The sequence below is a fragment of the Gracilinanus agilis genome, chromosome 6, assembly GCF_016433145.1.
Source record: "Gracilinanus agilis isolate LMUSP501 chromosome 6, AgileGrace, whole genome shotgun sequence".
NCBI classification, from domain to species: Eukaryota; Metazoa; Chordata; class Mammalia; order Didelphimorphia; family Didelphidae; genus Gracilinanus; species Gracilinanus agilis.
The window spans coordinates 218,978,914-218,995,091 of record NC_058135.1 but is presented as its reverse complement, the minus strand read 5'-3'; the positions used below and the strand labels follow the sequence as shown (position 1 = coordinate 218,995,091).

The following is a 16,178-nucleotide window of genomic DNA, read 5'->3' as shown; positions in this document are numbered from 1 at the left end:
CTAGAAAAGTAACGACAAAATTAATCTGGAAGAACAAAAGATCAAGACTATCAAGGAAAATGATAAAAAAAATGGGAAGGATGGTGGCCTAGCACCCAGATCTTAAACTGTACTATAAAGCAGTAATCATCAAAAGACCCTAAGGTACTGGCTAAGAAACAGAAGAGGGGATCAATGGATTAGAGCAGGGGTAAATGACTTCAGCAATCTAATGTTTGATAAATCCAAAGATCCCAACTTTTGGGATAAGAACTCACTATTTGCCAAAACCTGCTGGGAAAACTGGGTAATGGTATGGCAAAAATTAGGTATAGATTAACATCTTACATCCTATACCAAGATAAGGTCAAAATGGATATAGGATTTAGACATAAAGGGTGATGTTATAAATAAATCAGGGGAACAATGAATAGTTTACCTGTCAGATCTATGGAGAAGGAAGAATTTATGACCAAACAAGTGAGAGAAAACAATAGAAGGTGTAAAATTAATAATTTTGATTATATTGTATTAAAAAGTTTTTGTACAAATAAAACCAACACAAGCAAGATTAGAAGGGAAACAAAAAACTGGAAAAAATTTTTATGACAAATTTCTCTGATAAAGATCTCATTTCTCAAATATATAAAAATTAAATCAAATGTATAAGAATCCAAATCACTCCCCAAGTGGCAAATGGTCAAAGGATATTAATAGGCAATTTTCAGATGAAGAAATCAAAGCTATCAATAATTAAATGAAAAAAAGTTCTAAATCCCTCTTGATTAAAGAAATGAAAATAAAAAGAACTCTGAGGTATACCACCTCACAACTATCAGATTGGCAAATATGATAGTAAAGGAAAATGATAAATGTTGGAAGGGATATGGCAAAATCAGGACATTAATGCATTGCTGGTGGAGCTGTGAACTGATCCAACCATTCTGGACAGCAATTTTGAATTCTGTCCAAAGAGTTATAATAATGCATACCCTTTGATCCAGTAATACCACTAATATTACTAGGTCTATATCCCAGAGATTAAAAAAAAAAAAAAGGGAAAGGACCTACCTGTACGAAAATATTTAAAGCTGCTCTTTTTGTGGTGGCAAAGAATTGGAAATTAAGGGGATGTCCCTCAAGTGGGTATTGGTTGAACAAACTGTGTACATGATGGTGATGGAATACTACTGTGCTATAAGGAATGATGAACAGGATGATTTTCAGAAAGAGCTGAAAAGACCTTCATGAACTGATACAGAGCGAAATAAGTAGAACCAGGAAGACATTGTACACAGTAACAGCAATACTGTATGATGATCAACTGTGATAGACTTTGCTATTATCTGCAATACAATAATCCAGGACAATTCTGAGGGACTTAAAGCAAAAAATGCTATTTACCTCCAGAGAAAGAACTGTTGGAGACAGAATGCAGATGAAAGCATAAGACTTTTCAATTGTTTGTTTGGGTTTTTGTTTTATAAGATTACTCACAAAAATGAAAAATATAGAAATATGTTTTATATGATAATACACATATAATCCAGATTGAATTGCCTGTCACCACTGGGAGGGGGAAGAGAAGGGAATGAAGGAGAGAGATAAGTTCAATCATATAACTTAGGAAAAGTTGTGTGGAAACTTGTTATAACATGTAATTAGTAATAAATAAATAAAAATAAATGAAACTCAATTTAGTATTTATTAAGTGATAATCATGTGCAATGCACTGTATCGAAAAATGACCAAGTTCAGCCCTAAAGAATTTATAATCCCAAAGTGAGGATATGGCCTATGTGCAAATAAACACAATCTGTGTAGACTATGATAAGGGTAGATGGAAGGTGTTAAAAGCAAGTGTGAAATGGGAGGGAAACATCACTTTCATTTGTGTGGCTCAGGGATGGCTTCCAGAAAGAGGCACTAATTTTGCTGGATCCTAAAGAATGAGAAGAATTTCAATAGGCAGGGGAGCAGCTAGCTAAATTTCTGCTTTCCATTATTCTGCACAAAATGCATGCAACCTAAGGCAAATACTTTCTTGATCTACAAAGAAAATCTTGTGGCAATAGCAATGAATCATTCAATATTCATCAGGCACCTTCTGTAAGCCTACTACTCTAACTCTGGGGTAGAAACAATAAAAGATGTGATCCTAGCTCTGAAAGAGATTAAAATCTAGTTAGAGAAACATAGTGTATTATCTAGAAACAACTCCAAAAGCACTATGAAACAATTTATTATACAATATAAGATTATAAGTAATGTGGGAATTCTAAGAAAAAAAGGATAATGAGAGGAAAAATGGAAAAAGAGAAGGGTTTCCAACAGAGAACAGGAAGAGGAGAGGAAGAAAGCACTCCCGGAAAAAGACAAGAACAGAGATGTCTCGAAGGGGTGAGAAACAGAGCTAAAGAGGTCAGGTGAGAAAGGCGATGTAAAGCCATCAATCCTGGGATGAAAATGGGGGCCTGGATCCAACACTCAAGAAATGGCCATTATCTCAAAGCCCTCGTACCTCCACTCTGTACCCCTGGCACCTGGTCCAGTGCCCTGCCAACAGAAGGCACCAGCCAGCATGCTTCTTGTTAGTGATGAAGATAATAATGCATTACTGTCATAATGATTATATTAACCTCATTTGGCTCAACGTTCTTCAATATTATCCCAGTAAACAGTTGAATTGTAATAAAAAGTGAGAGCTTACCACTGTTGGTGTCATAACCTTGATGGCTAACTTTCCGTAAACGGTCAAACCCTTGGTTGATGCTCCGTAGTTTGTCTTTCAGTTCTGTGTGTTTGCTGTGTAACACATCCTCTTTGACATGGTTCTCCTCTAATGGGCTGATTACATTTTTGTGGCTCTCTGTTGGAAAAAGGAGCAAAAACACAACTTACTTTACTAGTTTACACCTTCCTCACCGGAACTAAAGGTTCTAAACTAAAGGAAATAGTTTTTGTTTGACAGAGGAAGGTGGGGATGATTCTCTAAGAGATTTTGTGTCTCTAAGAGCCATTGGTGTTAGAGACAACAACCAAACTTGGGTCTGGTGAATCTTGAGCTCAGGGCTTCCCTTACTACATGATGCTAGAAAACAAAACAAGAACTACATAAGATCTTCTCTCAGACCTTTAGAGTTTAGAATTGATTGTCCACTTCACTGTCCCAGCCCCTGTATGTAATGGGACCTATTTCCATCCTCATTCTGTCATTATCCTTTTCATAAGGGTTAAAAGAGAATCATGCCAGAAGAACATTCATTTCTCCTTCAGCAGTCTTTAACAATAATCTTTGTAGGGCAGCTGGGTAGCTCAGTGGAGTGAGAGTCAGGCCTAGAGACAGGAGGTCCTAGGTTCAAACCCGGCCTCGGCCACTTCCCAGCTGTGTGACCCTGGGCAAGTCACTTGACCCCCATTGCCCACCCTTACCAATCTTCCACCTATGAGACAATACACCGAAGTACAAGGGTTTAAAAAAAATGTAAAAAACCCCCAAAAAACAATAATCTTTGTTTCATACTCTCCATCTAATGACCTAACAAATAGAATAGATCCACCTAAAGATGAAACCAAAGCAGGAAAACTACACTTTTATAAAAACAAATCTTTGCCAACTCTGTACAATTTGATGGTTAACTTTTATTTCAAGGCTGCACCCAAATCCCTGCCCATTAAGCTAACCTGTCACTTTGCTAGTGTCTACAATCTGCTCTGTTTGGCAGTTTGTGAGAATGGAAAAACACCAATCTGTCATTTTGGATAGGTCATGTGTCCAATAATAGAGTCTGGAAACATGTTGGTCAAAATATCTGAAAAAGTCTATAATTTCTCACTTTTGTGATGGAGAGAGATGACCTGTTAAAATGACTAACTCTGAAATGTCAAAGAAAATACCTAATCTGAAAATATGGAGTGGAAAGAGGGTAGACTAGGAGTCAGAAGACCTGAATTCCAGTACTAGCTGTATTGCTTCAATTCAACAACAATGAAATGTCTCTTCTGTGTAAAGCGTTGCACAAATGACACAATCTGCAATCCCTGGCCTCAAGGAATTTATAATCGAAGAGGGCATGTAGGACAGGTGAACCAAAAATTACAACATAAAATAGTATGGGATACAGGCAAAGGAGACAGTTAAAGAAAGAGAAGAATACTCGAGAAGGAAGCAATGCACGCTTTGTGTGTGAGGCTGGGGGAAGATTTCATGGAGATCATACCTGAGCAGCGCCTTCAAGGAAGAGAAAGTTTCTGACAGGTGGAAATAAGAAAGGAGAGCATTTAAAGCCTTAAGGAGTGAAAGGAGGCAGGATGAAATCTCAGGAAGCAATCCGTTGGCTGCAATATACAGTGTAAGAAGGGAAGCAGAGTAAAATAAAGCTAGGCTACAGCTGACCTTCAATGCCAGGCTAAGGAGTTTGTATATCTTACAGGCAAGCAGGAAAGACTCTAAAGGCGTTTGAATAGAGGAGTGTCTGGGTCAGATTGTCCATCAGATTAATTTGGCAACTATGTGAAGAATGGATTGGAGAGGTTAAGAGGCTAGAGAGAAGGCGACTAGGTAGGGAGCTATTACAAAGAGCATGGATCTCACTTATAAGGTGGGAGGGGACCACTAAAAATTTTGCAGATTTTGTCTTACCTAAACATTTTGTCCCTCTTCTCCCTGTGTACACACTAGCCTGTTAATGAATGTAAGAAGGGTGGCTGCAGTTGAAATTTTTTTTTAATAGGAAAGGGGAGCTTTGAACATGCCAATGTAGTTCTTTATTATCAACTGTCTCAACTACTGCCACAGCCCCTAACAAGTCTCCTCACCTCTGTTCTCTTACCTATGAGCCCATCATTCATCTAGGTCAGTGATTCCCAAAGTGGGCGCCACCGCCCCCTGGTGGATGCTGCAGCAATCCAGGGAGGTGGTGATGGCCACAGGTGCATTTATCTTTCCTATTAATTGCTATTAAAAAAATTAATTTCCAGGGGCACTAAGTAATACTTTTTCTGGAAAGGGGGCAATAGGCCAAAAAAGTTTGGGAACCACTGCTCTAGATGCTAATCATCCTGATGCAAAGCTCTGATGATATCCTTTCTCCAAAATCTTTTCTACTCTCTACTGTGTAGAATCCAAACTCTCCTGCCTGACATTCTTGGCCCTTGACAGTGTGGCACTATCTTATCTTTTCAAATTGATTTTACACTAATTCTTCCCACATACTTTCTATACTCCAGCCAAGCTCACTTTCTCCTTCTTTCCCCAATATCTAGAATGTACTCCACTGTCTTCACTTGATGAATTCCAACACATCACTTATTTATTTATTTTTTTAAACCTTTATCTTTTGTCTTAGAGCAGTGATGGGCAAACTTTTTAAAGAAGGGGCCAAAGGAAAGGAAATGCTCATTTGTCAGTCTGTTTGTAAGGCAACTCTTTCAAAATTTCATTGTATTGTATCCTACTCTTTGTATTCATCAGATTAGGAATAATGTCTCGCAGACAGAGAGAACATTTCAGGGGGCCGCATCTGGCTTGCAGGTTGTAGTTTGCCTATCACTGTCTTAGAGTATTAGTTCTAAGGCTGAAGAGTGCTAAGGGCTAGGCAGTGGAGGTTAAGTGACTTGCTCCAGGGCACACGGCTAGGAAGTGTCTGAGGCCAGATTTGAACCCAGGAACTTCCTGTCTCTAGGCTTGGCTCTCAAACCACTGAGCCATCTAGTTTCCCTCATAATATGCCATTTTAAAGCCCAATTCAAATATTCTCCTCTCCAAGAAGCCTTCTCACCCCCTGACCCCTACCAAGCCCTGTGCAAATGACTGTTTTGTTATGTACCTAATGGACTGATCAGGTATTACAGCCAATTTTTTATAAGTCAAAATCTTATGCTTCTTTAACTGATGGCAAACTCTTTTTTAGCATGTAAGTTCTCCATAGTCTGATGCCAGGTAACCTTTCCAGACTTATTTTACCTTTCCTCCTTTTCATTCTCTCTATATTTCAAGCAAATTGGCCTACCTGCTGTTCTTCATCCTCAATCTCCCAGCATGACCATCTGTCATGCATTTTCTCTTCATTCATCCCATATATGGTCCTTACCTTAACTCACAGCTCAACTTGGGTACCATCTCCTGATCCCCTAATTGTTAGCATTCTTGTACTACTATCATTGCCTGGGGCATGCCAAGAACTAAGTAAATACTTGTTAAATTTAATTGAATTGTTTAGGTACATAAATATAATTCCATGTAGACTCTAAGTTCCTTGAGGGCAGAGATAATTTTTTTTTGGTCTTAGTATTTCCTAAGGCAACTAGCAAAGCACATAGGAGGGACTTAGCTCTCATCTCTTGAAGGACAATTCCTAGCTCTAGGAAAACCAGGCTTACTTTCTCTGCTGAGGACCAGGCCCTGTGGACATCTCAGAGAGGAGGCCCTATACTCAATCTTACAATGTTTAAAACAAAACTCATTCTCTTTCCCTCTAAGCCCCCTCCCCTCCACTTTGCTAGTACTGTTGAGGGAAACCTGATTCTTTAAGTCGCCAAAGCCCAGCTGCCAGGACCTTCCCTATTGGATTACCTTTCCTCTACTCTGCATGTGCTTTGTATGGCTGGACCCAGTTACACTCAGGTTTGTCTCTACGGTTAAAATGGGAGCGCTTGGAAGGCAGGGCCAAGTGTGGCCTCACTTTGTGCCTTCAGAATTTAGCACAAAGCTTGGCACATGGTAAGCACTTAATATGGGCTTGCTGGCTGACTGGCTAGCAAAAGAACAACTGCAGACAAAGATCCTGTTTTATCTAAAATATGGATCTCTTCTAGTTCACTCAATAGTTTCTCTAATACTTCAGGTGCTTAAAGAAATCTATGATATCCTGGACTTAAGGATGGGTGTATACACACCAAATATGTTTATATGTCTATATGCTTATGTGCACACATATGCATACACTCATATATATGTATACATATATAAAAAACAAACAAGAACAACAACAAAAAGCCCCAAACCTACCCACCAAAATGTGCCCATGGTAGAATCCCACATAACTATTTATACCACACTTTGCATCAATAGCCAGGAAAAGCTCAGGAATAGAGATGTCATATTTACAGAACTGCTTAAGAATTTTGTAAAACACTGTTTGGAAACAAAGATGTTCTTTGTTTATGAACATTACAGCATTACAGGGAGTACCTTCTGTTCTGCTCACAGTCTCTAAAAGGACGTTATATTCATGGACTTTTTCTTTATGATGTTTAAATTCCCGCCACAGTTTATCCAACTCCTCACTTGAAAATTTCCCAGAGGTTTTAGCCTAACAAGAAGGAAATAAGAGAGAGAGAAAGAAAGAGAGAAACTCAAATGGATTAAAGTCACAAGGTTAAATTTTATTAATGTCAATAATAATAGGTTACATTTCTATAGTGCTTTTCTCAGAATTACTCAGGCCCAGGATTTAGAGATAGAAGGAACAATAAAGATCAAATAATTTTTACTTGCGTAGCTTATTATTAGTAGAGTATTCTGTTAGTAGTTTTCATTTCTTTTGAAAATCACCCATTTCCATCTTTTGATCAGTTATTTACTGTTTGATGGTCTTAGCGTTATGCACTGGTCAGTTCACTATGAATCTTTATCTTCTGTCAGACCTTTTTTAGATATTTTGCTGGGAAGATTTTCCATATTAATAGCCTTTCTTATTTCTAGGGACGTTGATTTTGTTCATGCAAAAGCTCTTTCGTTTTATCTAATTAAAATGGTCTCCTTACTGCCCTGATGAATGAGTGCTTCCCAGGGCTGGCTTTAATCATGCTTCACTTTTATCCCTGAGCACCTTCTTGCAGCACTGCTGTCTTTTGAAACATTTTTTCTTCACAAAGTCACTAGGTCTGAGCTTGTTTAAGAAGCAAAAGGAAATGTAGAAACAGTACATCATACATTTCCAGGATTCAGGATCCCCAGCCCCATGAAATCTTAGGTCAGAGATTTAGTGTGGAAAGTGGAGAGGACTCTGTATTTTTAAAGCACAAGATGTGGGCTCAAATCCTGACTAGCTAATGACTAAGCTATGTGACGTTGGGAAAGTCACTTGATGTTTCTGGGCCTTGGTTTTCTCATCTGTAAGACAAGATGTTGCCAGGATACCCTAACACAGGCAGCAGTACCCCATATCCTTCACCTCAGAGATTTCACTGCACTAGCATCCAAACTACACAGCCCTTGTCTGAACCCAGAGCTCACTTTGGGGAGAAGAAACCCTTGGCCTTTAGGGAGAATTGCCTCATAAATCATAAAAATGAGGCACACTCTCAAATGTGAGCTTTACACTAGGCATTCTAATGACAAAGAACATGAATCAGGTCCTGTGACCATACTATAAGGACACTTGATGTTAGGAATCTTCAGAGGAACATTCCACACTGTACTTACATCTGAGATGAAACCGGCTCTCAAACTAAGGCTGAAATACCATCTGCGGGGCAACTGGGTGGCTCATGAATTGAGAGCTAGGCCTGGAGATGGAAGGTCCTGGGTTCAAATCTGGTTTCCGACACAACCTAGCTGTGTGAACCTGGACAAGTCACTTCACTCCTACTGCCTAGCTTTTATTGCTCTTTGATTGGAGCTGATAAACAGTATTGATTCTAAGACAGAAAGTAAGGATTTTAAAAAATATTATCTGCCATACCTAGCCCTAGAGAGCATGGTCCTTCCTAGGTTGAAATGGAGCAGAATTCTCACATCAAATAAAGAATGAAAAATAAATCACCCACCCACCATTCTTATTTAAGACACAATGCATTTTCTGTATTTTTTATTTAATACTTTTAGACAGAGGATGAGCTCATTAATTTTACCATGGGAGGATAACAAGATAAACACCAAGCAATTAAATATATTTTGAACCTTGGGTTTTTCCACCCAAAAAGTCACATTCCTTAATCTGATATGCACCCTAAGATTTAGAGCTAGGGTGGTCCTAAGAGATGATTTCATTCCACTCTGCTCATTTGGAAGATAAGGAGGCAAGAGAGGCTCAGAGTGGACCATGACTTGCTTCAGGTCACCGAGCCAGCAATGAGCAGAGCCAGGATTCAAACGAAGGTCCCTCAACCCAAATCTGGTGCTTGTTGTCACTATTCCTCGTCCCTTTACCAAGTACTCACTTGGTATTCACAACTGGCACCAGCTGCATACAAAGACAAAACTAAACCCTGTCTCTCGAGCTCATATTCCACTAAATGTGCACACACCGACAATGGGATGGAGACAAGGAGGATCCTGGAAGCTCATTTTGTGAAAGGGACAGCCCCTGAGCCAAGCTCTGAGGAATGGAAGAGGGGTCGTCGGGGGCTATAGACAAAACACTGACGCTGCCTCTTCTGGCCACTCTGGCTGTGTAGGACTGACTGAAGCAGGGAGACCTGGCAGAAAGGGTCTTGATTAGGACTCTGTTGCAGCAGTCTAGGAGAGAAGGGAAAGAGGCAGAGCTTTCATGGAGACACAAGTAATGAGACCACACTCTGCTATCTTCTTTGGCATTCTCTGGTCCAACTGCTTCATTTTACAGATGAGAAAACTGAGGCCAAGGAGGTTAAGTGACACAGAATAGGCACTTCATTCATGCTGGGTGCTTGTGTAATAGCTCAAATACACATTCTTAATCAAACAAAACAAAACTTTACCTTATTCCACAATTTTTCCAGTCTTGGATCTTCTAACACATCGTTTTCTGTGCCATCATTGATATAATTGGTATTTTTCAGCTGAACATCCTTCTTCCCATCTAGTCCATATTTAGCCAGAATGACTAAAGAGAAAGAGAAGAGTTTTTATTAATTAAATAATTATTTACATCTATGTGTATTTTTCTTTTGAATCTTAAAAAGATTTAAAAAATTTTTAAAAAGATTTAAAACGAGCTCATTTATTCATAACAGGTCTGTGTTTTGGCAAAGGTGGTCCCGTTGTTATGGTTTACAAGGCATTTGGGTTATAACAACACATGAAGAATGGATCATCTCCTCAATTTACAGAGGGGGAATCTGGGACTCTGAGAGGGCCAGAGAATGGCACCTCTGATGTAAAGAGGAACAAAATCTAGGAGGGAGCCTGAAACTCCATTGCTTGTTTAGCCATGAGCACAATGAGCCTAAGAATTCTCCCAAGGAGAGCTGTGCCATATTGGGAAAACAACAATAACAAACAAACCTACTAGATTTGTGGTCAGAGGAGCCAGATCGGGTCCCATCCCGGCAATATACTAGCCCTGTGTCCTTAACCAGATCACAAGCTCTGTGACCCTCAGTTTCCTCTTCTATAAATTAGGGATTCTCAGCTCTAGGGACAGGTGGTAACATTAGATCTTATTCATATTGGGCATCAGGGACTGCAAAGTGTTTTATATCTGGTTTGATTTAATCCTCACAATTGTGGGAGGTAGGTACAATTATTATCCTTGTTTTAGAGATGAGGAAATTGAGTCTGAGCCAGGTTCAGTGACTTGCTCAGGGTCACCCAGCTAGTAAGAGTTGGAGGCCAGATTCAGACTCAGGTTTTCCTGACTCTGGGCTTGGTGCTCTGTCCCTGAACCAGCCAGCTGTCTAACAAGGTTACTGAGTCTAACCCCTTCATTTTACAGCTAAAGACAAGGAATCCCATAGAGGTTTGCTCTATCCAGGACACCACCTTCTCAGGGATCATCTAGCCCTGGGCTTTTTACCTATATTCTCTTTCCCAAACTGTATTATAGTCAAAATGTCCCCTTGCAAGGGACTGTATACATCAGTCTGTCTTTGGTGTTTTCTGACTAGAATGCTCTCCCTGTCTGGAGTGAAGGCTCTTCCCCTTGTGAAGACAGAATTAACTCTCCCTTTGTCTATTTTTAGTTAATCAAATCAAGAACTTAAAGTACCCCTCTTTAGCACCTAGCTAACCATTAAGTAAGAGAGTTCACAAGTCACTTACTAGTTCACACCTCCAAAGGCCACAAGCACTTCCCCTGCTCCCTGTAGCAGTGCCAGGCAAATTAGGAGGCTGTGATTGGTTCTCATTAAGTGGGGGAGTGGCAGGAAGTGACATTGAGAAAACCACTTTAAAAAGGCCAGCCATAGCATTCTGGGATTCATTATGCATTGGAGTCATTTTGCACTGGTGGGACTCTGGCTGAAGACAACACTGGGACTTCAGGAAGCCCCTGCAGGGGGCTGAGCCAGACTTTACAAGAGCAGCACTTAGGGCTGGTAGGCTAGACCAGGCTTTGTCTCCTTCCTATATTTCCCACTTTCACTATCTATACCCTGTTGTAAATAAAAGCTGCTAACAGTCATTTTGACTTAGGGGCTAATATTTTATAAATGGTGACCACTTTTATGACTCTCATATTGAGTCAAAACCTAAATTTAATTGTTGTACCCCTTATTTCAGGTTCAGGGAACTCTTGGTTTCCTTTGAGGCTCAGATCAAGAGGCTGGTCCAGATTTCCCCAGTTAGTGTCCTGTCACACACAAATCACAAGATATTTATGTATTTCATCTAAATCCTTTGCTGAGAGACAGGGTAGAGAGTTGAGGAAGATGAGAAAAGGCTCTGAAGGCAGGATGACCTAGGTTCACATCATGGCTGGGTGACCCTGGGCAGTTTAATCTCTCAGGATACATCGCAGCGTTCTGTCCTGATAGGGGAAATGTCCTTACATTGATGACATGAAGTCTGGAACCAAAAAACATTCTGTATATACTTACCTATCCCCCTGTCCACCATGTAAGATCTTGCTTGCCTTAGTATCCCTAGCACTGAATATAATTCTCAGCACATAGTAGGACCTTAATAAATTCTTCTTGACTGAGTCTACTATTAGTCCCAGATCTCTTTAGACTTACACAGGTTAAGTTTAATCCTTTTTTCCTAGTCAAATCAACCTATAAATGTTGAGTAAGAGCTTCTTATATTCAGAGCAGTGTTAAGTTCTGGGGCAGGTAAAAAATTTAGCTTGCTCTCTTGTAGGCAGTTAAGATAGAAACACGAGGCACTTTAATACATATTAGATAAAACACCTTAGAGATGGGCAAAATATGTGAAGCCCAAGGAAAAGGATCTTTATCAGTCAAGAGGGACCAGAAAATCTTCCTGGAGAAGGGAGCATGTAAGTGTGGGAAGAAAATGTCCTCAGACATTTAAAGATATCTGATTTCCACTTTGCTTGGTTTCCAAAATGGATTTATGTATATATGAAATTATAAAAGTTAAAAAAAATTAAGAGATGACATAAATAGTTGGTACCTGGGGAATTAATTACTGCAGGTGGGGACCAAATCTAGAACTGAGTTTCCTGAAGGCTCAGGGAAGCGTGTCTGGCTCCTCAGTTCTCACCTGCAGATTCTAGGAGAAATGCATGACATGGACCATAACATGAGTCACATTCCTGCCTAGTTCAGTCCTGTTCTTCCTTCAAAGATCAGTTCAGCTCCTACATTTCCAATTCTCCCAGCAAGAAGGGTTTCCTCCTTCCCTAAATTCATATCTGGCTCTGCTTGGAACCTTTTGGACCCCTGTACATTCTAGCTTGTATACTAAATCTGTGTCTCCTCTCCTCTAGTAGAAGGTAGAGTCTTGGAGGACAAGAGTTGTGCTGCTTTTCATCTTCATGGACCTAACACGAATGACCATGCTAGTAGCAGGTGCTTAATAAAGGTTGGTTGAGTTGAACTGAATAGAAGATGATGCTGGCTAACATAATGAATAGTTATCTTCAACTAGTTTTGCCAAAGACAAAAACATTTAACAAATGGGCATTTTAAAATACCTCCCTCTAAAAGCTGAGGGAGAGCCCAACACCAAAACTTAACTTGGAGAATATTTAAGTTTGGAATTTGGAATTCAGCAGAGATGGTATAATTTAACAGAGAACATAGAGGGATGTACAGTTAATGTGGCCATTAGGCTACTTCCCAAATGTCAGTATCCCCAGTGAGCTTTTGACAAGGGCTGGATTGTAGTCAATTAATGGTTGAATTAGCTGAGGAGTGCCCAAAGAGCTGATATTCGGAGCTGTTGATTAAAGAGGAATCCATGTGCTTCTGCTATCAGACATACGGGAGGGAGGGGGACATCCTATTGTGAACATTTAGGAGCCTGTCTTGTATCCTTGCATAGATGATGGCTGGGGGTAGGTGTGCAGGGGCTGCCTGTGGATAGGAAATATTTATTTATAAAAGGTGATGTTTTACAAATTTATCATATGTACTGTTGTTTCTGCATCAAACTAAGCAGTATCTGAGGAGGAAAAAAAAGAGGAGAGGGTAGGGAGAGAGCATAGGTGAGGACATGAGGATAAATGGGAATTTTTCCATGTGTGCATTATATGGTTAGCCACTAGCATGGTGCTTTAGAGTAGGCAGACTCCCAATAAATGTCCTGAGTCAAACTGAATTGACTTGACTGGCCCCTGGGGTTTAGAGGAAGGCTGTATTTTGGGAAGAACGGCAGGTGTTGGTGGTAATAGGAATTTAAAGGAACAGAAAAGTGGGAAGCAAAATGGAACAAATGTCAGTGGTAGGCCAAAGGGGGAACACCTTGCTTCTTGCAAAATGGCCCCTTAATTTCTTAAGATTAAAAGTTTAAGCAAAAACCTTGGAGACTAATTTCCCACTCTACAGTGCTGTTACAACCCCTTTAGAAAGATATTGACGGGTTTCTTCTCTCGTGATAAGCTTTTCTCCAAATCAGTTTGCTATTACCCTACTGATAAAAGCCACATGATCCTGGACTTGTTCAGTTTTTTCTGACTTTATTTGTCCAGGCCTTTCAGTGTTATCCTAATAACTACATTTCCATACTTCCCTTTACACTTCTGTTAGTCCATTCTCCAGCCATGAATGACTTGAATAATTTTATTTTCTCAACAACTGCTTGAGAGCCATAGAGCACAGATGGAGAAAGTCACAAACAGCTGATTTGCAATCAGGAGGAATTCTTGCTACCTCATCTCCATAGCATTTGGCAATCCTTTTCTCGCTTGTTGATTCCCTGGGACACATACCTCAAATGCTATTAGAAATGACCACTCTTCTGTGGACCTCAATTCTGTTCTCCTTTGTACTGCTTAGATTAAGAAAATACACATTCTAGGTAGATGATACTGTCTTCTGCTTCTCTGGAAAGGTTGAACCCAGCAAGAAAAAGCTTTCCTTTTCTCCATTTGGAAATGCCATGAGCTGGCCATTTTCAAATAATTTGGAGCTTGAACAGGGAAGAAAGTTTTACATTTGTTCTCTTTGGCCCCTTTGGCAGAGCCAAAGGATAGAAGTTACAGGGAGATCTGATTCCATGTCATAATCTGGATGATAGGCATTTTTCATGTACCTGATTTCTCTCCTTTGTGGACCATTGGGCAATGCTCTTGAGAGGTCATGGATCTCTTCTAAGAGTCCCTCTCACATTTTAGGACTTAATGCTACCAGCATGCCTGCTGCAAACATCTGAAGAATGTTACCAACCAGAGGGAATCCTTCAACTTGTTCTCACTTGGCAATTTCTCATCAGCTAAGAACATCTTTTTCAATGATGTTGTTCCTATACTAGGCCCTACATGGTACTGATCAGAGGGTTGTAGAGCAATGTTAATTACTGTTACATCTTTCAAGAAATCCTGACCAATTTTGGAATCTGAATGAGATATACCTTATTGAAAAAGAATCTTTAAGGAAGTGTTTTGCTCTATTCAGGTTTTTTCTTCTTCCAGTAGTCAACAATCCCTAAGCACAGGATCTTACATTCTCTAGATTTTTCATTCTATTATATAATGGTTAAGATGCAGTCTTCTGCAGAATACTGCTGATGACAGCCTGCTTATGCGTTGCTAATATCTTATAGTAATAGTTTATTATAGCAATTGCATCTCCTTTGTGCCAGGCACCACACTAAGTCCTAGGAATACAAAAAGGGGCAAAAACCAGTCTTGGCTCCCAAGGAGATTCTAGGCTAATAAGAGACGACATGTAAACAACTATGTACAAATGAGATAGAGATAGGGCAAATTAAAGATAATCAAAAGAAGACACCAGCCAGTATTAAGGTGGATCAAGAAAGACTTCTTATAGAAGGTGGGATTTTGGCTTGGACTTGGAAGAAGTCAGAGAAGCCAAGGTCAGAGATGAGAATGGAGAGAATTCTTAGGACTGTGGAACAGCCAAATCCTTTATAGGGCAGCTAGGTGGTGGAGTGGATAGAGCGTCAGACCTATAATCAGGAAGATTCACCTTCCTGAGTTCAAATATGACCTCAGATTCTTAACTAGCTCTGTGACTCTGGGCAAGTCATTTAACTCTATTTGCTTCGGTTTCCTCATCTGACAAATGAGCTGGATAAGGAAATGGCAAACCTCTACAGTGTCTTTGTCAGGAAAACCACAAATGGGGTCAAGAGTCAGTCACAACTGAAATGACTGAACAACATCTCCTTTATATAACTTTCTTCAAGGAGAGACCAGGAGCCACTTTTACTTATTTGCAACCTCTTTTTTTGCTCTTATTCTATTAATAAGGACATAAAGAATGGCGATTCAGTTCTCTCAGTAGTAGTTTGGCCCTCTGTTGGTCAATGATCTGTTTAATCACTTTTCAGTCACGTCCTACTCTTCACGTCCCATAGACAAATCCTTCCTTTGCACTCACTTTTATGACTGGAAAAGTCTTTTATCCTCAGTAGGCCAACCTCCCCAGCAGTAAAATAAGGCTAAGTGACCAAGAAGGTTGCTCCCAGCTCTCTATCTTTGATCCTAAGAGTATATACAAACCCTTCCAACATGTCAATATCTGCCAGAGCTCGTGCTTCATTGGTATAAGCTTTAAGAACCAAAGTCAATTCTTTTCCAGGATGAGGGACTGGAGCCAGGACTCTGTAAGCTGGGCCCTATGGGTATTGCTATTCTCAACACAACTACAAAACACTCTCCAAACAATTAAAACTAGATATAAACAATTGGAAAAACACTGATTGCTCATGGGTAGAATGAGCTAACATAATAAAAATGACAATTCTACCTAAATTAATTTACCTATTTAGTGCCATACCTATCAATCTACCAAAAAACTTTTTTGCTGAATTAGAAAAAACTACAACAAAGTTCATTTGGAAGAACAAAAGATCAAGAATATCAAGGGAAATAATGAAAAAAAAAACGTGAAGGAAGGTGGCCTAG

The 16,178-nt window shown here is 39.8% G+C and overlaps 1 protein-coding gene across 1 annotated transcript in view; it reads right to left on the bottom strand.

Annotated features, from left to right (window-relative positions):
- Positions 1 to 16,178, bottom strand: part of LRPAP1 (LDL receptor related protein associated protein 1) — a 45,218-nt gene that overhangs the window by 6,920 nt on the left and 22,120 nt on the right. The window contains exons 3-5 of the mRNA XM_044680898.1: positions 9,664 to 9,788; positions 7,172 to 7,292; positions 2,690 to 2,848 (exon numbers count right to left, since the gene is read on the bottom strand). Of these exons, the coding sequence (XP_044536833.1) occupies positions 2,690 to 2,848; positions 7,172 to 7,292; positions 9,664 to 9,788 (405 nt within the window). The remainder of the gene's footprint in view (positions 1 to 2,689; positions 2,849 to 7,171; positions 7,293 to 9,663; positions 9,789 to 16,178) is intronic.